Source organism: Balaenoptera physalus, assembly GCF_965194825.1.
Source record: "Balaenoptera physalus genome assembly, chromosome: 2".
NCBI classification, from domain to species: Eukaryota; Metazoa; Chordata; class Mammalia; order Artiodactyla; family Balaenopteridae; genus Balaenoptera; species Balaenoptera physalus.
The window spans coordinates 169,462,475-169,487,948 of NC_138883.1; the positions used below are offsets into that span (position 1 = coordinate 169,462,475).

General features: G+C 36.4%; 1 protein-coding gene and 1 pseudogene across 2 annotated transcripts in view; one reads left to right on the plus strand and one right to left on the minus strand.

Annotated features, from left to right (window-relative positions):
- Positions 1-25,474, plus strand: part of GPR158 (G protein-coupled receptor 158) — a 329,591-nt gene that overhangs the window by 211,468 nt on the left and 92,649 nt on the right. Inside the window, exon 5 of the mRNA XM_082452975.1 lies at positions 15,692-15,760. Within this exon, the coding sequence (XP_082309101.1) occupies positions 15,692-15,760 (69 nt within the window). The remainder of the gene's footprint in view (positions 1-15,691; positions 15,761-25,474) is intronic.
- LOC309655554 (THO complex subunit 7 homolog pseudogene) lies at positions 7-2,385 on the minus strand (annotated as a pseudogene). Its single transcript has one exon. The product of its transcript is annotated as a THO complex subunit 7 homolog pseudogene (transcript).

Genomic DNA, 25,474 nt, shown 5'->3' on the forward strand with positions numbered 1-25,474 from the left:
CCATCTTTGCAAAGTGATCAGATAGGAGTAAATGAATGGGAAGTATGGAAATGTCATTGGCTTAAATGTAAATTAATAGAATATACAAATTGAAGGTACAAACGGTAGAAGTACCAGAAAGTTATATACTATTGCTTTCTTTGTGAGTTTACCCTTTGTGTGATAGGTCTTGCAAATTGGTGGCACCAATTTCATGAGATTTGAGGGGTAATAAAAGGTCTGTTGATTTTTATCTTTATCCACCTTAGTGCGAGTTTCAAATCCTTTGTTATTTACTTATTTTTATGAAGGTACAATTTACATAGAGTGAAATGCATTAATATTAATTGTACAGTGCAGTGTGTTTGACAAATGCATACATCCATGTAATCTATGCCTTTATCAAGATTTAGAAGTTTCCATTCTCCCCAGAGAGTTCTCTCTTGCCCTTTCCCAGTCAATCCCCACACCTCCCTCTCAGATTTCTATCACTGTAGATTAGTTATGTCTGTTCTAGAACTCCATATAAATGGAATCAGGCAATGTGTTCTCTTTTGTATCTGGCTTCTTTAATATATACTGTATAATCTTTGAGATTCATATTGGCTGTGTGAATCAACACTTTTCCCCTTCTATTTCTGAGTGGTATTTCATTGTAAGAATATTATTATAATTTGTTTATTCATTTTCCTGTTGGATGGATATTTGTGTTGTTCTCCATTTTGATTATTATAAATCAAGTTGCTGTGAACATTCTTTTTTGTTTTTTGACTTGAAAGCATTTTATTAAACATTTTTGGATGTTGCTTCCTACTTTTAAGTATAAAAAAAGCATTTCAATAAAAACAAATACATAATGAAGTCATCTTCCTTTATGTGAAGAAATATGAATGAACTGTACATTAATATTTAAAGGCAAAGTAGTTCATTGCCAAAACTTTAAATATCTCAAGAGCACAACAAATTCTGAACACACTAAGATCATGTTGCTACTTCAGTATTCTTGGGAATGGTGAGTGATTAGTTGGTCTGTGGTTTAGGATTGGTTTCCATGCTTGTTTCTTGAGCTTCTTCTACCTCTGAGAGCTTTTCATCATTTTCCAGTGTTTGTTGAAGTTCATGGATGGTGCTGAGAAGAACGTGAAACTGTTTCCTTCTCAATTGCAGCTTATCTTCAATACTTCCTTTAATATGTGAAAGATGCTCTAATTCCTTTCCCAGAGCCTGTAGTTCCTTTAATGTCTCACGCCTGTCTGGACGACGCAGAATCACTTTTGCCAATGCATCATATTCTTGGCTATCTTTTCGTATTCGTTTTGCTTGAAGAATTTGCTTTTTGCACTCAGTGATTTTTTCATGTGCTCCAGCAATGCTACCTTCTATTTCTTTGTAAATTTTTTCATAACTTTCCATTTCTCTGAGGTTCATATCATATACCAGCAAACTTTTGCCCATTGAAAATTCACATTGGGACAGTGTGCTCAGCATACGTTGGTACTGGCTGTATCCCTCTTCCTGGGATCCAGAGTTGTACCATTTAATGAAACTTTTCGCTGGCAGATTAATTTTCCCATCATCTCCAGTGCCATCTCCATCAATGAGGAGACGCTTCCGTATGACTTTGTTATCAGTCACAGCTCCCACGGCGTGCGTGGTGGCGACGGCCGCTGCGAACATTCTTATACAAGTTTTTTTTGCGATCAAATGTTTTTCTTTTACCTACAAATAGAATTGCTTGGTCACAGGGCAGATGTATTTTTAACTTTCATAAGATGCTGCCAGACCATTTTCCAAAGTGGTTGTACAGTTTGAAATTCCCATTTTATATTCCCATTAGCAATGTATGGGAATTCCCCTTGCTCTAAATCCGCTCCACATTTGGTATTGTCAGTCTCTTTAATTTTAACAGTTTTAGAAGGTATCTTTTTATAACTTTAATCTTCTCAATCTTTCTGTGAGATTAGAGTTTTAAACTGTTCTGTACTGTAAAAGCAATATATTTTACAGAGTTTGGAAAAGACTGAAGATTTTAAGTAATAATGTAAAAATTACCTATAAGTCCATAATTTAGTTTTCTAAACATTTAGTATAAAATTATTTTCATATATATAAATTATAATCTTATACTCTTTTGTCATTAAATAAGCCCCCAAACCTTGAATTTTATGACATAATATTATTACACTATAGAGTATATTATAATTCATTTTACCATTTGTCTACTTTTTGGGATGTGGATTGCCCCTAATTTTGTCCCGATATAAATAATACTGTGTGTGAAACATTCTTTTTCTTTTTTTTTTTTTTTACATTTTTTAAAAACATCTTTATTGGAGTATACTTGCTTTACAATGTTGTGTTAGTTTCCGCTGTATAACAAAATGAATCAGCTCTATGTATCCCCATATCCCCTCCCTCTTGCGTCTCCCTCCCACCCTCCCTATCCCACCTCTCTAGGTGGTCACAAAGCACCGAGCTGATCTCCCTGTGCTGTGTAGCTGCTTCCCACTAGCTATCTATTTTACATTTGGTAGTGTATGTATGTCAGTGCTACTCTCACTTCGTCTCAGCCTACCCTTCCCCCGCCCCGTGTCCTCAAGGCCATTCTCTATGTCTGCATCTTTATTCCTGTCCTGCCCCTAGGTTCATCAGAACCTTTTTTTTTTTTTTTTGATTCCATATATATGTGTTAGCATATGATATTTGTTTTTCTCTTTCTGACTTACTTCACTCTGTATGATAGACTCTAGTTCCATCCACCTCACTACAAATAACTCAGTTTCGTTTCTTTTTATGGCTAATATTCCATTGTATATATGTGCCACATCTTTATCCATTCATCTGTCAATAGACACTTAGGTTGCTTCCATGTCCTGGCTATTGTAAATAGAGCTGCAGTGAACATTGTGGTACATGACTCTTTTTGAATTATGGTTTTCTCAGGGTATATGCCCAGTAATGGGATTGCTGGGTCATATGGTAGTTCTGTTTTTAGTTTTTCAAGGAACCTCCATACTGTTCTCCATAGTGGCTGTATCAATTTACATTCCCACCAACAGTGCAAGAGGGTTCCCTTTTCTCCACACCCTCTCCAGCATTTATTGTTTGTAGATTTTTTGAAGATGGCCATTCTGACTGGTGTGAGGTGATACCTCATTGTAGTTTTGATTTGTATTTCTCTAATGATTAGTGATGTTGAGCATCCTTTCATGTGTTTGTTGGCAATCTGTATATCTTCTTTGGAGAAATGTCTGTTTAGGTCTTCTGCCCATTTTTGGATTTGAAACATTCTTATAACTAAATCTTGTGTGTGCTTCAGATTACTTCCTTGGGGCAACTTCCTGCCAGATCACAGTGTTGTCTCATTGTCTCATTTCCAGTCTTTATAGCTCATTGTATTTAACAGAAATTCCAGAATAATGTAAAATCCCACGGTTGCTATCAGGTGTCCTTATCGTTTGCCTGCTTAAGAAGAATTCCTTCCTCACCACTAAGACTTGGCAGCTTATTTATGGTAGATGTTCTTTCTGTTAGGAAGTGATGCTCGTGAATGTTGCTTTCCACATTAATTTCAGTTGTGATAAATGTTCCACTCATGGAGGCACTCTGTGCCATGAGCACAGAACGTGGAAACTTACCCAGTTTGGGTAGTTCTGTGAAACTCCTGTGTCTACCGCCTGGTGTGTTACAGTGAAGGCACTTAAAAAACCCTATATTGTGTGAAAAGTCAGTGAAAGTAAGACCTGAGGAATGAGTTGATGTGAGCCAACTGAGGGTTAGGGAGGGCGGTGGAAACAGGCAAGGGTGAGAGAACAGGATGCACTCTGACAGCGCTAAGGTGGGGAGCAGCTGCATCTTAGAGCTGAAAAGTGGCCGGGTTGGCTGAAGCATAGTGAGCGCAGGGGACAGGGGTGCTGGACGGGGCTGAAGGGGAAGCAGGGCCACGAGGTCCAGGCCTCTCACCTGGTTCAGGGTTTTGACTGTTACAGCTTGCAAGAATGTGATAACAATGACTGATATTAAGTGTCCTTTTTTTCACTTTTTCATGCTTTTTCACCTTAAATTTCACCCTGGCAGATACTGGCATTGTGAATTTTTTTTTTACATGATAAATTTTTGTTTATTCCCTATTTCTCTGGACTTTTTCCATTTTTTTCTTCCTCTCTATCTTCACTATCTTGCTTTCTTCCCCCATAAATATAAATGCTTACTACATGCCAGACCCTGGAGATGATTTTTGAATACCTCTCCTTTTGAAGCTTGTGGTTAAGTCTCTTGTAGACAGACTCTAATTTGGTTGTGTTTCATCATTTTTTACCTATTCTGAGTATCTGCCTATCTCCCTCCATTCATCCCTTCTCTTCTTTCTTCTTCCCTTCCTTTTTTGGCATTTAGGATTTTTAGTTGGTTATTACTTAAATAATAAATGAATACATTGTTGTACAAAATTAACACATAAAGAAAAATGTAAAAGCAGTAATGAAAGGTATGTTTCCTCTCACTTCTACTTCTCTTCCCAGAAAATATGTACCGTCCATCAAGGGTTTGATCCATGCATGTACACTCATACCATGCCTTTCACTAACATAGGTTTTTTATTTAAAAATTATTTCTAAGAAGCCCCTGGAACTCTTTCTCTGCCTGTATGTATGTATCTTTCTCATTTTTAAATAGCTGCATGATAGCATGGCAGATGGATGAACCATAATTTGCATATTGTCTGTTACTGATGGATATTCCGATTGTTCCAACTTTTTCACTAGGTATTATACCAATAGTTCTTTGGTAAACATTCTTGTGCATATATTTTTGTGCAAACATGCAAGTAATCCTTAAGGATTAAACCCCCTAGGTGTGGAGTTGTGGGTATAATCAAGTATAGGCACTTAAAATTTTGATAGATACTTCAAAACTGCTTAATCAAAGGCTTCATCAATTTATATTTCTATCAGCATGAAAGTGCCCATTTTCTAGCATTCTAACCAGTAATTGATATTATCAATGTTTTTAACTTTTTGAATCTAATGGATTAAAAATGATACATTTTAAATTTACATTTCCCAGTTACTTGTGAGAGTGAGTACTTTTTTCTCATTTTTATTTCAATTTGTATTTCTGCTTTGAATTTCCTGTTCACAGCAGGACTGATTTTCCATTTCACATGTGTCTTTATATTTCAGTGGAGGTTAGTAAAGGTTGCTTCAGGAGCTGCTATCCAATGCTATTTTAAATGACAGCTTTAAAAGTTGGATTTTGAAAGTGATAGGGGCAAGGTTGAGTGATAACCATTATGTAATGTCAGTTCTGTCGATTTCCCTGGGCAAGTTTTTTAGCCTCTTTAAACCTCAGCCTCCTCATTTATAAAGTGGGAATAATAATAGTACCTGCTATTTGTCATGAGGGTTAAATGTTTTTGTGAGGATTAATTAATATAAAGTGCCTAGGATAATGGCTGGCACAAAAATTCGACTGTCTTCATTTGTTACGTAATGTTGTCACTGTTGTTACTTATTACCACTTTTATTATCAACATTTTGTTAAAGTCAGAGGTGTCTTTGGGAAAAATGCCACTGAATGAGCAAATTAGCAATACTAGGTATAATTTCAGGTCTCTGTTTTACCCAGTACAGTGGTTCTGGATTTACTCCCTTTCCCCTGAGTTGGCTTTTTCATTCCCAGAATTTATGCATGTATACTTCCTTCGTGGTCTTAAAGATGTGGTCAAAAAAGAAACAAAGAGAAAACCATAGTAAGTGGAGTATATTCATGGGGGCGGAAGGAAGCTGCTCTTCTGGACCTTGAAATCATACCTACACAGCATGTCGTGAAACCTGTCACATGATGAAAGCTGGATTTCAGAGGCACCTTCCTTATTATACAAACTTCTGCTTCAAAGACAGGAAGAATAAAGGGAAGCAAACCTACTCGCTTAGCTTGCCCTCAACAAAGGCTTAGGGGATTTTCTGAGGCACAGATGTGTGTAGTTATGGTTAGATAGACTGACTCTTAATGGAATTTAAATGTGCAACTGGGAAGAAAAGACTTTTTTGAAATATGAGTTTCTTCTTTAAAAAATCTTCAACAGAAGATGAGGATGATGGGGTCACTCTTATTCCTAAAAGGAACCTCTGCATTCCAGTTTCTGATTGAATGTAGATACCTTGGTTTGCTTCCATATAGGAACAGTCTCTGAGGAAACGGTCATAGACAGTGAGGTTTGGGGGCACCAGGAGGCCCACTGTGCTGATAGCCTTGCTCTTAACTTTCAGAGTTCAAGGTCTTTGCCTTTAGGTTTTAAGTGTTGGCCATCTACTTTGTCTTCCAAGTCCTACCTGGAGGAGCAAACGTTAAACTACTATTAATCACTAACACCCTAATTGGCATTTATTATATCCCTTTTATTTAAAGAAGGTGGGTAAGATTAAGGCATGGAAGAAATTAGAAGTTGGGGATTAGGAGAAATAAGGGAATTCCTTTGAAATGTATGCCTAACTTGAAGAGGGCAGGCCTGGATGAGATGACAGAATTGATTGAAGTGATGGAGATGAAGGCAAGAGTGAATACAGAGGCAGGTGTCTGTGAGGAAGCTGAGAGGACAGTGACCCCACCCATGCCTGAGTCCGCTCTGCCTCCCCCCATTTCACCCCCTGGACCAAGAATTGATCACACATTGACGGTTTCTTCTATTTCCCTCCTCTCTCCTTCTCCCTCCTACCTCCTCTTACTAAGATTTTGACCATTTAACTTACCCTCTAAGTTGAAGAGGAGCCCGTGGATTAAAAGTGAAGGGTTTTCTCTCCACTTGAATGTGCATCAGCATGCATTACCTTCTCACTCATTTACTCAGGGAAACAGTTGGTCAACAAAATTTGGAGGGGGTTCTGGAAAATACCAAAAGTAAAACCAGGAATATTTCATAAAATCCACTTTTATTTCTAGCCTATAGATGTAGATTTTAGATAGTTTGACTACAAAATAGGCAATTGATTACCATTAACCAGGATGGGAAACATGAAGAGAAAAGCAGATTGCAAAATGAAAAAATTTAGTTTTTGAAATCTTGAGTTTGAGGTGCCTATGGGTCATTCAGGTAGAACTGTGTTATAGCCAACTGAAAATATGGCTCTGGAGCTCCAGAAAGAGGCTTAGGCTGAAGATACAGATTTGGAGTCATTACTTTAAAAAGCTTCAAATATTGATTATTTATAGAAAACTACTTTAGTAATAGTTCATCTTTCAATGAGGTTAAACGCAATTGCTTTTTAAAAAATCTACTACATTGTAAAACTTTTTTCTAAATTTTGGTTTTATAACACTGTTTTAACTTTTCAGTGATTCTCTACTGTCAAATTTCTGCTTGTACTTAATTATTTCTCTTGTATCTTTTTGATTTGATAGTCTAATTCTAATGCATTTGTATAATGTATTTTAGAGCAAAGAATAACTAAGTAGGATCCAACAAAGAGAAGAGAGAAGACTAATTAAAATAACCCTCAGTTAGTGTGACCTTTTTGTATTCTATATTAAAGGGTTAGCATCTATTTGTAATTAAAACATGAATTTATTATTTGAAAATCTTTCCTGAACCATGTTCATAATATAAAATATAAAACTGTAAAATATCAAGATAATTATTAATTGCAAATATGTTATGACTTGCTAATGAACATTAAGACTAACTGAAGTAGCAGAATTTAGTGAAACAAATGGTTAGAATTGACAATCACAATGTAAACAGGATGTTAATTATATATGACTCCCATTTTTTCCACTTTGTCTTTTGCTAAACCAGTTTAAGAGTGATACACTCCATGTGGACTGAATTTCATAATACCCATTTAACAGATCTTCTTAATGCACCCAAGTTTGACAAAAATCAGAATCCAGTTTACTCCATCTAATCTAGAAATATTTATACTATTTTAGAGATTGAGTTTCGAATTCCTGTTTCCATCATCTTTGCATCTAAGTAGCAGTCATATTCCCACAACCCTTTATAATCTACCTTTGTTTTTGCCTGTCAGATATAATACTGCTCTTTCAAATTTCTGAACTGCTTACTCTTCTTGCAAGTAGGGGGCATCTCTTACACCACATTAAATCATCTATTTGTTTATCCACCAAAATGCTCATCATATTTCTTTGTACATTTGTAAATGTCTTATCCGAATGGAACTTTTTGTTAGACTATCTCCAAATATCAGACACAGTATGAAATGTCTCTTCATTTTACACTCTGTCTAGTCATTCCATGCACTTCCAAACATGCTATAGAAGATAGACAATGTGTTAAAGACAAGCTTAACAGTTCTAAGCAATCTTGTTTCTGTTCTCATACTTTTTCCCCATTTAAGAAGCCTGAGGAGAGTTGATGTTGTCCAGCTAACATGTAATGGGCCCTATTGCCTATGTGTGAACAGTAGTATTTTAAAGTAGTCACCTTACAGATCACAGTGTTCAACATACCAAATTAAAAAAAAATTCTGAGATTAGAAGGTTCAAATGATGAAGAAAGATTGCTTAGATTTGTTGCTACTTAGCAATCAGGTGAAACTGAGCAAAAAATGTTGTCTCTTGAATTTCTCTGGGTATAAAATATACTACTTAGCAATCAGGTGAAACTGAGCAAAAAATGTCGTCTCTTGAATTTCTCTGGGTATAAAATATACTTAAGTTTAAAAAAATGATTGGTGTCAGACTAGATGATATTTGAGTTTACCTCAGTGTAAAATTAATATCAAATTTTAAAGTACTTAATATTTTATGTTTTAATTATTATCATTCCATTCCATTTTCATGAGGGGGAATTTGTTTTTTTCAGTGATCTACTTTTTATTTGAAAATATATCCATTACTCTCAATAGCTTTTAATCAATAATAGAAGACTGAGCAAATGATGTATTTTGTTTTAATAATTTCATGCCACTTTACTTAAGTAATCCTTCTAAAGGCAAGATTCTTTTTGTAATATTTTAGTCTGTACCATTCACTTCTGTGTGCTTTTTTGACACTTAAGAGAATTCATCTCCATTTTGTGAAGTATGAATTACTCTATTTTTTAGTATTGAAAAAAAAGGGAATAGGAGGTTGCAAATAAATTATAGAGAAGTAGCAGCTATTTTTGCAAAGAGGCTGTGGGAAAAATGAGGACAAATCAGGACATGATCGTCTGCATTTTGGGAATGCATTCCAGTGGCATCTTGCTGGGGAGGCTGAGTGGGGGAATGACAAAGTCTAATAGGAAGTGCTTTGGCATTTAAGTTGCTTTGGTCATAAGCACAGACGGGTGACCCTGGCTGAGTAAAGATGATCCAAAATGTTCCTTGTCATGCATCCTAGTTATTCTGCATCTCTGCAACGGCAGTGAGTCAACCACTTTGAGTCATAAAATCAGGCACTGAACTCCTAAAAGATGAGACACTTCTAGGTGTCCACATCATCTGAAACAAAGCAAAGGGGGAACAAGGCAAGCATCTCATGAAATCCTGCAAAGCAACCAGGAGGCGTTTCTGCCCAGCAATGCATGGTGAACCATAACTAACAATGAATGACTGGTTGTTTTTTATTTCGCATATATAAAGTATCATTGACTTTTTTCTTTATTTAGTGTGCTGTACTGTTTTAAAGAATATGAAACTATGTATACGTTACTCTGAATTTTATTTTTGGATAAACTTATTTTTCTAAAAGGTCTTGAACAACACCATTGCAAATTACCATATCATACAAAAATGAGCTTTCTTATGAAGTCTTAGAAATTTAAAAGAATTCCTAATTAAGGCCATGTGACAATTTGTTTCAATGTTTTACATAAAACTGTCAGGAATTTTAAATCGACAGGCAACTTTTTTTAAAAATTATTAATTAATTAATTATTTTATTTTATTTGTTTTGGCTGAGTTGGGTCTTTGTTGCCGCACGCGGTCTTTCTCTAGTTGCGGCTTGCGGAGGCTACTCTTTGTTGCGGTGCGCGGGCTTCTCATTGCGGTGGCTTCTCCTGTTGCAGAGCACGGGGTCTAGGCGCGCGGGCTTCAGTAGTTGTGGTGCACGGGCTTTGTTGCTCCACGGCATGTGGGATTTTCCCGGACCAGGGCTTGAACCCATGTCCCCTGCATTGGCAGGCAGATTCTTAACCACTGCGCCACCAGGGAAGCCCTAAATTGACTAGTAACTTTAAAAACTAATATCTGAACCAAATTCCTTAGTTGTAGTTTATTTTTAAATACTCTAATAATGCTACATATTTTTTTATTGTAGTATTACATTAGTTCTGTTCCTTTGAATAAGAAGGTGACTGAGGAACAGATTGGATGTACAGAGGAAATTGCCGTGACTTGGGACCAGCAGTGGTGGATGATGGGACCTTGTTCTGTTACTCGTTGGCTGAGTGAGCTTAGATGTGTTGACACCACCTTATCTATCTGCCCATGAAAGATTGTCCATGTCCACTGACTGAGAGCCTGCTCTGTGCCGGGCAGCATGATTACCGATCTTTACAACAGTACTTCATGGTGGGCATTATTACACCCATTTTATAAATGAAGAAAGTGAAGCTCAGAAGGTCAAGCAACTTGCCCAGGGTCACACTGCTAGTGAGCCGCCAATGCTGAGATTCTGAACTGTCTGCATATAAAGCCCATGTGTTCATTCCACGAATTTATAATTCTCTGAGTTACTTATACTTCACTTTGGGAATCTCTATCCCGACCATATTCTACTTTTTTACACCTTTTTTACTGCTGAGAATTCTTCTGAAAACCTGTTACTGATTTTTAACTAACCACATTTTGAGCAATTGTTCCTTTACACATTTTTCTAAATCTGATTGGTTTTTCAGTGTTTCATCACAGATCTTCTCAAGACAAACTGATTTCATGTCATCCGTCAAGCTGGATGAGTCTGTTCTCATCCCTTTATATGATTGTAAATAAAATTACTGAAAATGGTGTCCTCTTACCTCTCAGTGACAGGGTTCTTCTCAGGGCATCTTGCCGCCAATATATCGTTGTGTAATTATTTCATCAGGTGGTTGTTGGCTTTCATTTGTAATCTCCCTGTCCATGGTTTTCTCTACAGAAATAGAAGAATTAAAAGAAAAAGTGCAGCTCGTGAGAATGTTCTCCTGCCAGAACGGCAAATTCTTTTTGTAAATGATGTCGAGTTACAGAGTCTTGGTTTTTCATCCAAACCTCTGCTAGTTCGTTCTTTTCAGAATCTAATTCTCTTGCTTTCTTATATTTTCATCGTACATGCTGAGATCCAGCTGTATAAAAATGTCTTCAGTCTCAAAGGTTCCTTTTGTAATAGAAAGAAACTTTAATTGCTGCAAGGCTGAAGATATCAGCTGTGTTCAAAAATAGCTACACTGTTTTAGCAAGATATACATTACTTTCCCCAGTGGTGAAAAATGTTTAAAAAATATAAATGAAGTAGTCAGTCCCTATAGGATCAAGGAAATAATGACAAACTATTTTAATTATTTTTAGAAGTTCAGACTTCAGCATTCTTATCATCTTATTACTTCCAGTAAGTTAGCTTCCTTTGGGTGCTTACATCTTAGGCAAATCCTAGGCAAATTCTGTGACAAGCTGTGCTTCATCTTATGCCTCTGTACTTTACATCTGGAGATTATGGAATTTAGATATTGACTTTGACATAATTTTATAAAATTGGTGTAGTAAGATTAGCCCTTCTCTTTTGTCTATAGGTTTGATATCTGGCTGCTGTAAACCCTCGTTAAGTCAGTTCTGAAGGTTTAAGAACTGGGGAAAACGGGATGGAGTGGAGTGAGGTAGAATCTGCTCTCCTCTTTTGTAAACTCTGGAATGATATTTATTAGGCTGTATGGAGTCTAAGCCAGAGAATTAGGGTCAGTAGCTCCCCCAGGTTTATATTCACCTGTAAGTGTCATACATACATTGTTTGATCATTTTATGCATGTTGTCAGTACTGAATAAAATTTATTAAGTAGATGTTAGTTAGGAAGGGCTTTGTTTAGAATTTTTTGCATATTGTGATACCTAATGGTGGAATTTTCTAATAGTTGAGTTGACACATCTTAGATGATTTTTCTTTAATTTTATTTATTTAATTATTAAAATGTATGTTACACAGCAGTATATGACTACATCTCCAAAGAAATTAAAGTATTTCCAGATAAATTGATCTATCCTCAAATCTACTTCTCCAGGAAATAAAATACATTGTTATCAGTTTGGTATATATCCTCCAGACCTGGATTTGATATATTTTATATATATATATATTTATATATATATATTTATATATATATATATATATATATATAAACACACACACACACATAGAAAACGTACAGTGTTGCTTTGTATGTATGTGTTTTATATAAATAGTACCATACTTTGTATTGTTGATCATTTTTCAAGAAAGTTTTTCAAGGGTTTTCCAGTTAGCAGCTCTGGTTAAAAAGAGTTCCATACCACCATACCACCATTTCTATCTCAGGCAAAACTGTGAAGGAGATGAAATTTTTTTCTTGGCCTCTATTATTTTGTGCATTATCTTTTTCGTCCATCTTTGTTTTTCAATCCCTCCTCTCTCCTTTCTCATCCTATCACTTAGACCTTAAGGAAAGGATTCCTATCCTTCACTTTGAACGTAAGTCGGTGTATTACTTACAACACGTATATTAATTGTTAGCACCAAGTACAAAATAGAATGCTTTGTTCCAGTTAGAAGAACTTCCAGTACCAATAAGACAATGTGGACCTGTTTTAGGGAGCATGAGATTTCTTCTTTGTCCCTGAAGTCCCACCTATTAGGTACCTGCTCATTCTGTGAGGCCATGAAGCCAACTCAGCCCAAGCATATTTTGAAAGAAAAAGCACAAATTTTGAACAGGGCTTACATTTGATTATGGAACCATTTGTCGGAGTTCCAGTTTATAATTTGAAATCACGGGGCTCCTCTACTCCACCAGGAGGAAGGCAATGAAGTATTAAGAGTTCAGCATGTCCAGACGAAAAGGAGACAGATTATTTGCTCTGAGAGTATGTAACAGCATGCACCACTACAGCTGTTTCTATGTGGTAGTGACGGTTGTAACACAGCTAAGAGCCCAGTGGCCCTAAACAAAGAACTTCTGTGTTCCCTTCCACCAGGCTTTTGCTCCTCTGGGGTCATTTTGGATCCCAGACGTTAAAAAAATGTTCACTGCTACTTACATATACCTCTGTGGTTTTCAAATTCATGATCCTCCTGCTGTTTTCTACCTTAAGGAATGCATACCTACTTATTACGTATCAGGCAAGATGCCAGCCATTTTTATATACTTTATATTTTATCAAAGATGTCAGATTTAATAAGGCAAAGATGAGGATACCCATTTTACAGGTGAGGCCATTGAAGTTCAAGGTCACCTAACTAAAGTGGTTGCTTCATAATTCAAACTGAGATGACGTTAACTGCAAAGTCTGTCTTTTCCATTAAGCCTTGCAGCTTCTTTTTATATCCCTTGTTTTCAAACAATATTGCATAGAGTTTTTTTATAGGCAGTCTTGCATTATATTTTAGACTCACTCTAAATTAGTGTCATTTTGGAGAAAGTTTAAAAACTAAACTATGGAGTATTCATAATTAGGTATGAATGTAATTTGCCGTATTGGAAATTCTGCCAGCCAAAACCCATTTAAAGTCTTGCTGATAGAAGTTTTCTTTTCACTAAGAGCATCTGCTAGCTAAAATAATGACCAAAAGGGAGAAGCCACTCGAATAATCAAGTCTGTTCACTGACTAAACTTGTTTCTCTGTTCCCAAATTCTTAGATTAATGAAGACCCTGAGTTGTTTTGAGGGATTCCACAAAGTATTCCTCTGTGTCTAGCAATGTCCTCCCAGTGTTTTCAAGAGGAATTAGAATTTTCTTTCCTTGTGGTTTAGCATTTCACTGTCTTTTTGTGGTTGCAAAATTAATTGAACTACTTAAAAGTATTTCCCTGTTAAGATACCATATTTACACCAGGTATAATTTGTGTATACATTTTACGTTGCATTGAGTGAAAACACGGGTGTTCTAGAGCGACCTGTTTTTGTGTTTGTATTCTTAACCGATATGTTTACTCTATATTGATATTTGAACTCATCAAAGGAAAATTTATTATTCTAAATAAGATTGATAGTTTGGTCTTTCATTTCTTGTCACAGCTCTAAGCATTTTGCTTTGGGAAGAGAATGCTATTTTGAGTCTAACAAAATATCTTAAGATTATTGAATATATTTATGCTTAGCAAACTTTAAATAATCAGGAAGCTTATTTGAAAATCAACTTATTCTTTTGAATTTTGAGTTAATAATTTAGGCGTTTCATAAAGTGAGATACCTCTGTTTTTAAATGTGATTTATGTTATTTAAATAGTAAAGCTCTGTTACTGAGTTTTGGGAACGATGTTTTGACATGGTGCAAGATGTACCACTGAGCTGCTAAGACCTTGTATGTATTTTTGTTTTATCCACTGAAACCATTGCTCAGGTATTTGTGAAATGGCTTAGGGATAGCATTCAGAAATGCATTTGTGGAAGTCTCACCTCACACTAGTCAGAATGGCCATCATCAGAAAGTCTACAAGGAACAAATGCTGGAGAGGGTGTGGAGAAAAGGGAATCTTCCTACACTGTTGGTGGGAGTATAAATTGATGCAGCCACTATGGAAAACAGTATCAAGGTTCCTTAAACTAAAAATAGAGCTACCACGTGATCCAGCAATCCCACTCCTGGGCGTGTATCCAGAAAAGAAACTAATTCAAAAAGATATATGCACCCCAATGTTTATAGGAGCGCTATTTACAATAGCCAAGACATGGAAACAACCCAAGTGCCCATCAACAGACAATTGGTTTAAGATGTAGTATATATACAATGGAATGTTACTCGACCATAAAAAAGAATGAAATGTTGCCATTTGCAGCAACATGGATGGACCTAGAGAATATTATACTAAGTGGCATAAGTCATAGAAAGACAAATATATGATATTACTTATATGTGGAATCTAAAAAATAGTACAAATGAATCTATATACAAAACAAACTCACAGATAGAAAACAAACTTATGGTTACCAAAGGGAGAAAGGGAGGAGGGGGAGAGATAAATTAGGAGTATGGAGTTAACAGGTACATACTACTATACATAAAATAGATAAGCAACAAGGATTTACTATGTAACAGGGAACTATAGTTACCATCTTGTAATAACCTGTAATGGAAAATCTGAAAATATATGTAACTGAATCACTTTGCTGTACACCTGAAACTAACAATATTGTAAATCACCTATACTTCAATTAAAAAATCAAATTAAAAGAATATCCTTTTGGAAAAAAAAAGAAATGCATTTGTGGCTGATGTTTCAGCAATACAGGCAAGACTTTCTGTGTCTGTGAATTTCTTAGATTGGAAGGATCTTCTAAGTAGTGTTCTCAGTTCAGTGATTCAAATTTTAGACAACAAAATTCCATGAAGCCACTGGCAGTATCATTAAGTCTACCACCACCTTTATAGTCAGTCTTATTGCATGTTGCAGTTAAGTCCACCGGTCTGAAATACGAGCCAATTTCTGGTTATTTCCCCCCACCAAAGAATGTTGTTCTGCTTGAGGCATTGTCACAAGAGCTTAAATTCTTCCATGCCTAGAAATGTCAATTAACATTGACATTTTTATTTTTGTTGTTGTTTTTAGAGCATCAGGGCATCGGGCCTTATCCTGTTGGAAACAATCCTTTTTGGGTCTCTGCTTCTCTACTTTCCGGTAAGTAACATATTTTTATAATTGCATTTTAAAAATAGCCATTTTATTTTGCTATATACGTATACTATATACTATATGTATATATGCTTATATATATTTCTATATCTGTATGCAAGTTTGTATACTTATATCTATATTGTATACAATGTAGATGTAGATATATGGTAGATATATAAACAAGGGCTTTACAGATATTTAAATCCTGGCTCTTACCTATTGGGTGACCTTAGACAAGTTGATTAGCATTTCTAAACTAACCTTGGTTTCCTCTCGTAAAATGGAGCTAATTATTCTTTTCTTCCCAAATTTGTGAGAAGTGTTAACTGCTTACGTGAGCTCACATATGAAAGGCATGCCTGGTATATACATATCAACACTGCTTTCCTTCTTCTTCCCCCTCTACCTGAATCAGAACCATGAGACACACCAAGTAGTTAATGCTGAAAATTTCCAAATGGTTACGTAGACAAATAAGCAGAATAAGTGTGTGTGTGGTACTAGTGGCGTGGATAATCATAACAGACCTTCCTATCACACTAGTTACATATCTGTAACCAGAAGATAAGTATTGATTCTACTAATTCAATTCAACCACTTGTATTCAGCAGTTCTTGTGTGTTAAGCACTTTGCTAATCTGAGAGTACTCTGTAAGTGAGAGAAACTTGCTTTCTCTTCTCAAGAAGGTTACAGCTTAGACGAGGAGATGAGGAAGTACAGGTAATTATAATATAATGTGACAAAAGTTAGGAAGAGTAGAAGAGCAGGATGCTGGGAGGCATTTAGGAGAGACACCTGACCAAGTTTGGGGAATAAAATATCACTTGACCAAGATCTGAAAGATGAATAGATGTTAGAGACGGAAAAGGTAGGCCTTCCAGGGCACCAAATTGTTTTTGGTTTTCCCCTTACCTCACTAACTGCTCCGTTTCAGCCTTCTTTGCTGATTCTTAATCTTCTTTCCCACTTGTTACTACTTGAGTGTCTCAGGACTAGTCCTTGTAGCTTTTCTTAGTCTACATTCTCCCTTGGGATCTCGTCTAGCCTCAGAAGCTTTAAATGTTGTTGAATTGACAGTGACTCCTAAGTTTATATCTCCAGCCTAGACCTTTCCCCCAAGCTCCAAACTCACTTTCAACTGCTTACCTGACAACTCCATTGGAAGGTCCAGTAGAACTCCCTGTCGTGTTCCTAACTGAGATACTGACCTCCCAAAGTCAGCCCGTCTATCTCCATTGACGGCAACTGCATCCTTCCGGTTCCTCAGGCCCAACGCCTGGGAGTCATCCTTGACAACTCTCTTTCTCTCACATCCATCAGAAAACCATTCAAAACATAGCAGAGATCCAGCCACTCCCCACCAGTTCACTGTTACTGCCCTAGCCTGAACCACAGTCACTGTCTTCTGAGTTATTACCACATTCTCTTCCTGGCCTCTATTCCTCCATGCTTACCCGCTACGATCTGTCTGTCTTCAAAATATCAACCAGTTTGAATGCCAAAGTTAGACCATGGCATTCCTCTCCTCAAAACTCAGAAAAGGTTTCTCATTTTACTTACAGTAAAAGCCAAAATCCTTAGGATGGCCTTCAAGGCCCGACATGATTTGGATCCTGCCTCTGCATTACCTCATTTTCTGATCATCTTTCCTGACTCACTGTTTACAAGCGTTCTTAATCTATCCAGGTTTCCTTCTTCTTGAATTACATTTTATATTTCTCTTTAAGATAGAAATGTATTTAGGTATAATCATTTTTATTTTTCCATACAGTTATCCATATTACTTAAGTTTTCTAATTTATTAGCATAGAGTTATACACAGTAATTAATAATAGAAGCAATATAATAATACAAAGACTGTTTATCATGCCTGGTACTGTTCCTGTATAAATGGCATGTTGTACATTGTAACATTTAATCTTCCTGGTTGAACTACCAGGCAGGTATTTAACCAAAGTCATAGAATCACCGAGTTACAAAGTGAAAGCCTGAAATGACTTCAGTAATCTGAGTAATAATCTTAATCATCTGAATATCTGTTCTTGCTGTGCCATCATCTTTTTCCTGAACCTCTGCTATTTTAAAATATATTTTCTACCCAGTAGCCAGAGGGGTATTTTAAAATAGCAAATATAACCTCTCACCACTTCTATAGCTTCTCAGTGTTCTTCGAATAAAGATCAAAACCCTTGACATGGTTTATGATGTTACGTAAGTGTGGTCCTTACCCCACCCCTTCCCCCCAGCCTCATCCAATACTACTTCTCTCCTCACTTTCTGCATCTACCTGCCCTGACCCTCTTTCAGTTTTTAAATGAAACAGGATCTCTCTCATGGTAGGTATAATAATGGCTCCCCAGAGATGTCCACAGTCCTAATTCCTGGAACCTGTGAATACGTTACCTTATATGGAAAAGGGAACTTGGCAGATGTGATTAAATTAAGGACTTCAAAATAAGGGGATTATTCTGGATTATCTGAATGGCCCAAGTTTCCTAAGTGAAAAAGAGAAACAGAAAAGAGAGTCTCAAAGAGACAGCATCATGAAAAATATTGGACTGGCTACTGCTGGCTTTGAAGATGGAGGAAGGGGCCACAAGCCAAGGAATGCAGGCGCCTCTAGGAACTGGAAATGGCGAGGGAACAGACTCTCCCCTTGATTTTAGTTCCATAAGACCCATCTTGGACTTCTTACTTCCAGAACTGTAAGATAATAAATCTGTGCTATTTTAAGCCACTAAATTTGTGCTATATTACAGCAGCAACAGGAAACTAATGTGCCTCTTCTCATAGGACCTTTTTGCATGCTTTTCCTTCAGTTTTGAAGAATCCTCCTCTCTTCTTTCCCCCCATTCCCATCTCACCAGTTCTTCTGCCTGTTAACAACTAGTCATCCTTTAGATTTCTACTTAAATATCACTTTTTCAGGAAAGCTTTCCTTGACCGCAAACTAAGTCAAATTCCTTATAATAACTTCTCATGGAATCCCTTTCTTAACCACACCTATCTCTAAGTATACATTCAAAAGTGCAATTATTTGGTTAGTGTCACCCTCCCACACAGACTCTAGTTCAGTGAGAGCAATGGCCTGTTTCTGTGTGGCTCACTATTGTACCTGCAGCACTTAGCCCAATACCTGTCACCATAGTTGAAGCACAGTAAATATGCAGTGAATGAATGAATGAGGTTATATTTGGATGCATTTAGAACTGTACCCTAAACTAGTGGCTGTTGTCCTATTGAAATAGCCTCCAAAGAATCTGCTTGATTGTGGAAGACCAAGAATGATAGTCCTATTCATACTACTTTATTTAGTGCCTACAGCTAGGCATTAAAACACTTTTTAATGTTATTTTTAGGTGTTAGCAAATTTGGGTTTATTTTTTACTTATTCAAATCAAGTGGCCATAATAAGGAGCATGGCCTAAAAGCTATAGAATTTTAAAGCCTCTTAAACAGAAGAAGTATTCTAGAAAAGAAGGACGTTTGAAAGAATAGTAAATATTAGGCTGCTAAATGTTCAAAGCAGTTATTAGAGACCCTTTCATTGACTGGGATCCAATCTTGAAAGCCACCTAATGGACCTATACTTGTGATGATATCAAGTACAAAGAAAAAGAGGAGAGAGAAATGGAAATTTAAAAAGAATAAAAGACAACACTTCTGCTTGACAATCCTATTGTGCCCGGGAGGAAAAAAACAGAAGACTTACCAAACCAATCCTGTCCAACAGGAACATTAGGATGCCTCATCGTGTTGACTTCATGTTTAACTAGCTGTCTAGTTCATCTTGCATAGCACAAATTCTTTCTGCAACTGTTGAAATATTAACGTGTAGCTCTCAATTTCATGGCGCATACCTTGGTTTTTAAATAAGTTAGTGTTCATGCTCTGATGGCAGAAAGGGCCAAATTATTTAATGAAGATTTGGATGTAGCATAAGATACAGGAGGAGAAAAGACATTAAAATATACTATTGATTGAGTATGGAAAGGGAAGTAATTTTATTTTAGGTGAGAGAATGGAAGATGATGTCTCAGAAATTGGTAATAAAATCTTTGGCTACGTAGGGAATGTTTATGCACATGGGTGTATGTGCATAGAGCATTCTTGACAAGAAGAATAACTTGGTCATTAGACCAGAGCTTATTGGCTTCCTTGGGTGTTGCAGAGTGAAGTTTATGACTTTGGGCTAGAGTTTTTGCTATAAGGAGGACCTCTATATAATAAGTGATAAAGGTGATGAAGTAAACCTAATACAGCCAAATGATCTAATTACTTGATGGTGTAAATGTGACCTGTATTTATCTGTTAAATATTAATATCTTACTGCTTTCTCTGTTCCTTGGGTGGCCTGTACCGGAATTGCTCATAAAATTTTTACTTGGGGTTGCAGTTTTTTTAAACAGTGTTCTTGAGTAAAGTAGAATTGTTTCTCGGGCTGGGTAACTCCATGGAAGGACGCTTTGAGGAGATTCACTGTTCTACTGAGTTGTTATGCAGTGAGCCTTTTCTTCTTTTTATGCCACATATTGTTGTACAGATTTGCAAGAATTAAGGTTATTTTTGCCTTTTCCAAGCAATCTTAGACTACAGACGATTTCATAACAATGCTTATATTGGAAAGTCCAAATTAGAGATTATCATCATTGTCTAGATAAGGACAAACCAAAATCTGACTAAATTTAGCATTGTTATAATTGGGTAGCAGAGAACTGAAGCTTTTAAAAATTTTCTTACAGATTCTCAAAAGATACTCATGATATGAAGTCCACACATTTGTGAACAAACGATTAGTCCTCATAATCACCTAAAAAAACTTTCATACAATTTATAAAAGAAAGAAAAAAAGAGCTTTAAAAAAATCAACTAAAGTATAGTTTTCTTGTAAATCACATAAAATGACATATTATGGATTATTAAAACATATTAAGTAATATGGAGTCTAGAAGTTTATTTCTGGCTTGACCAAACCACCTGTTTCAGCTAATAAAGTAAATTTTTTCCCTTTAATCTTCGTTATCTATTTGATTGATGGATGTGCCTTTCTATACAGCACACCAATACATGTATAAATATGGTACTTATTTTCAGGTTGTTCCCCCCACCCCAGCCCACCCCAAGTCTTATTTTAAAAAGAGCTGCAAAATATTAGTACTGGAAGGGACATCAGACATAACTTAGTCTTGATTCAACCTCTGTTTTGCAAATGAAGGAAGAGAGGCTGAGAGAAATTGCAGCTCCTCCAACTTTCCCCAGCGAGGTGATGAGAAAGTCAGTACTAGACTCAAGTCTGTGGTTTCCTGGTCCAGCACTCTCTTCACCCTAGGACAGTACTTCTGATGGCGGGGATGGATGTGAGATGCAGATGGCATTAAACTGCGTCATCAGGGAGGCTCGTGTTCTACCCCTTCATCAGTCACCTTTCCTCATTAGGCCTCCAAGGAAATAAAAGGCACAGAGGATGAAACAGGGAACCAATCTGAAATAGCTTGAGGTTTGGCACTAAGGAGTTTGATGTAAAACTCCTGTGAGCTCGGATGGACCATGCTGTTGAGCCACGTGAAGTTTCTGATATTCAGTTGTTTTACCTACAAAAATAGAAATTTTGTCTCTCAAGCTTAATAAACAGTCCCATTAGACCATGTCAGGTTAGTTTCAGTGCCACAGAACCTCACTCAGTTAAGAGACTGCTTTTTCTATGGTCACCCCAAAGCCTAAAACTAAAACTTGGACGTTTTTACTCCAGTGTAGAGCATGTGCAGCCTCCAGAAGCAGAGAAAAAACGGGAACATGTTGCTTCCACGCATAGAGCTTAAAGGGCAGGAAATAAAGGAGAGAGAGTTGAAAGTGGGGAGGGAGGGTGAGAATCAGACCATGAGAATATAGTTGAAGCGGCCAAGTTTTTAATCTGTTACTCTTATTTTTTATTTTGATGCTCAGATTAACCCAGAATTGGCCAGTGAGAATCCCTTCAAGCTGGCTCTTGCCTTCTTTGGATATGATTTTGCCATTCTTTGAGCATTTCCCTCCTTTCTAGTGCAACAGAAAGTACTTTCCCTACCCCAGCCCTGGAATCAGCCTTTTCTCCAAGGAGCTCTGGTGCTTTTTAGGGGGAAATGGTAGCAATTCAGTTCTGAGACAGATTCACTTCCACTGTGACAAACGTAGGGCAGAAAGTTCCCAGTTTTACAACTAGGCCAGTGTTACAACTAGGCCAATGTTTCTCAAACCTCAGTTACCTAGGAGATTTTGTAAGGAGATTTCTCCTCAACTCTAAGATTCTATCCTTAAGACTTAAGATTCTATCCTTTAAACTGATCTAGACTACATCTTACTCAGTGCCATTTAGATCCATTTGGCTTGGTACCAGAGCAAAAGAGAAAAAGGAAATCGGAAGGAAAGTTACGACTCATGAGCACAGCAACACTGTCAGAGAAGACAATAACATGGGGATGGCTGTTTCATGCCAAGATAGCTCAAAGAGTGTGGGGATAGAAGACTCTTAATCCACAAACAGCTAGAGGATTTCAGGAATATTGGCTAAAATATTGCAATCTAAAGATGTCAGAGAACTAGACCACCTCTTCAGGGGAGTTGGAAGCATGTGATGCCAAGTCACTTTGTTCTCTTCTCTAGTGTAGTTTAGAGGAATAGAAGGAATGGATGTAAATGCCCTGGGGTTCTGTGCAGTTCTACTTCTCCCCTCGTTCCTGTGCTCCTCTCCCCTACCAGCCTCCAGACAGAAGTCTGATCTAATGGGTAGGGGGAATGGTTGTCTACAGGCAAAGGCACGGAGGCTATCCAGTGTGAGTATTCTAGGGTATTTGGTGAAGAGTCTTGGGTCAGCGATGTGTCAGGAAGTAACTAATAATCTTCTTTTAGCTGAAAGAGTTTTAATAAACCGAGCCTTAAAGAGTTGAGAACTGGACCCTTAGTTTGTCAGTGAAAAACAGCAGTTTTCATCTTTACTAAAATAAGTACCAATTCGACTATATGCCTCTTAAAAATACTTTGTTGTTTTTGTGAAATATAATAATTTGTTGTTTACAAACTAGTACAACATGGAAAAATACAAGGAAAAGGTAAAAGGTCAACAAAAAGTTATTATCCAGAAATAATCATTGTATGCATTTGATCATTTTAGACATCTGTATATGCACGTATATAAATTGAAATAGAAAATGGATGGAGGGTGGAAATTGAGATACAGATAAGATTACTCTGAGGTTTTTTTAACAAAAATTTTAATTGTAATCTTTATTATTTTAATTAAAAAAAACTGAGGTGAAACAAGTTACTACCGATGTTTAGATAAATGAATCTTCACAACAAGGATTATTAATTCTAAAAGATCTTTCTAAAGTTAAAAAATATGAAATGTTTTAAAAGTTGGGTTAATTTTTTTTTCTTAGCTGTATGTTTCAACTTTAGATAGTATCACTTGAATTCAGCTGACAGCTAAGAAATTGAACTCAGTTTGTTTTGCCCCATCCTCCCACTCTTTGAGTTTTGTTAGTTAATAATTTTTGAATTGTTAATGTTTATAATTTGCAATTTTGAAACTATAATTCACATAGTTGTTCAACCTTAGGTCTATATTTAATGTCTTCCACTAATATTTGTAACCTGACTTCTTCAATCCTCAGTTCTTTATTTTGATTTGTCCCTTGGTTTTCATGCAGGAGTAATGAGTTCTGTAGTTCTTGAGTTCTTACATGCTTGAGAATCTCCACCCATTGTCCTTAAACATGAAGAATAAATTCCCTGGTTATAAAAAATTCAAGACACACTTCCTATTGCTCACAATTTGTGTCTTTTTTCTGACTATTTCCAGATCTTGAAATAGCCTGATTTCTCCCTCCAATGGATGACTTGGTATTTCTGCCTTGATGCCAATAAGTCGTTCTTTAGTCTTGCAATTAAATGATCAAACTAGGAGTTACCTTGAAATTTATCATCCTGTTATTTTTTTTTCTTGGATCATGGTGTTTTTTTTCAATATATAGATGTAAGGCCACTTTAATTCTTGGAATGGTTTTAAATTATATCTTTAACTTTTTGTTTCTTCTTCAGGAACTTAAATTATGTATACATTGGACTTTCTTTTCCTTCTGTATCTATGTTTCTAGTCATTAGTTTATCTTTGTCCTTTTCTGTTTTGTTTTGTGTGTTTCCCACAAGATTCCATGATCTTCACACTATTCTCAATTGTGTTTGTTCTGCTTGAGTTGATTCCAGTATTCCTTTAACCTCTCAAGTTTTTAATTTAATTTAATTTTCATTTTTATATTTCCCCCTTCCCTGGCATTTTTTGGAGTGATTTTATCTCTTTCTGTTTTTCTTTTCTCTTCTTTGATCTCTAGTCTCTTTTTCTTTGAGCTTCTTTATCAGAGAAAATGTTTCCTGTAATTTTTTTGAGGCTATGAGAATTATTTATTTGAACTTTCATCAGTTTTCTTGTGTAATGTCACTTCTGTTATCCATTCTTCATCTGCCTTTTCCATCCAGTATTTAAACAGAGTCTATGCTGTTTCCTTTCTGATTTTTATTTCTTTTTCATTGGGATAATTCTTTTATATTGTGGTAAAATATACATAAACTTACCATTTTAATAATTTTTAAATGTACATTTCAGTAACATTAAGTTCATTCACAATGTTGTACAATCATCACTATCTATTTCTATAACTTTTTCATCATCCCAAATTAAAACTGTATCCATGAAATAATAACTTCTCATTCCTCCTTCACCCCCAGCCCTTGGTAAACTCTTTTCTACTTTCTGTCTCTATGAATTTGCCTATTCTTGGTGCTTCACATGAGTAGCGTCATAGCACTATTTGTCTTTTTGTGCCTGGCTTATTTCACTAAGCGTAATGTGTTCAGGGTTCATCCAGGTTATGGCATGTGTCATAATTTCATTTCTTTTTATAGCTGAATAATATTCCACTGTATGTATATACCACATTTTGTTTACCATTTGTCAGTTGGTGGACATTTGGGTCGTTTCCACTGTTTTGCCATTACACATAAGCTGCTATGAATATTGGTGTACAAGTATCTGAGTCCGTGCTTTCAGTTTTTTGGGTATAGGAGCAAAATTGCTGGATCCTGTGCTCATTTTCTGTTTACTTTTGAGGAACTGCCAAACCATTTTCCAAAGTGGCTATAGCAATTTACATTCCCACCAGCAATGCACAAATGTTCCAGTTTCTCCACATCACACTTTTTATTTTCTCTTGTTTATTTTTAATAGTCATTTTAATGGGTATGAAGTGGTAGCTCATTGCGGTTTTGATTTGCTGCTTTTCATTTTTGAATGAAGCAGGTTTTTTCCAGCTATTTTATAAAGAATTAGGTGGAGAACAGCAGGAGGAATAGGTTGAGTGAAGCTGCCTCTTCATTTTGAGACCACACAAAGCCCCGTGGTTAGTCTGTGTTATAATCTGGGGCTGCACCTTCTTCTTTCACCCCACTTTGGCTCTGGCTCTTTTCCTTGGCTAGTGTGCTGCTTAGGTCCACCATCGGGGATGGCTTGTCTCCAAATCTCTCTCCAATCTGGGATGATGTGGTGTTTCTACAGGAAAATTCCCCAGTTCTCCTTTGGCCCCCTGTGCCCTAAGATTCATTCTCCAATGAACAGATTGCTTCCTGACTGAGCTCTGGATTAGGAATGTAACAACTCTACGTGTATTTCTTCATTTTGGTGCAAC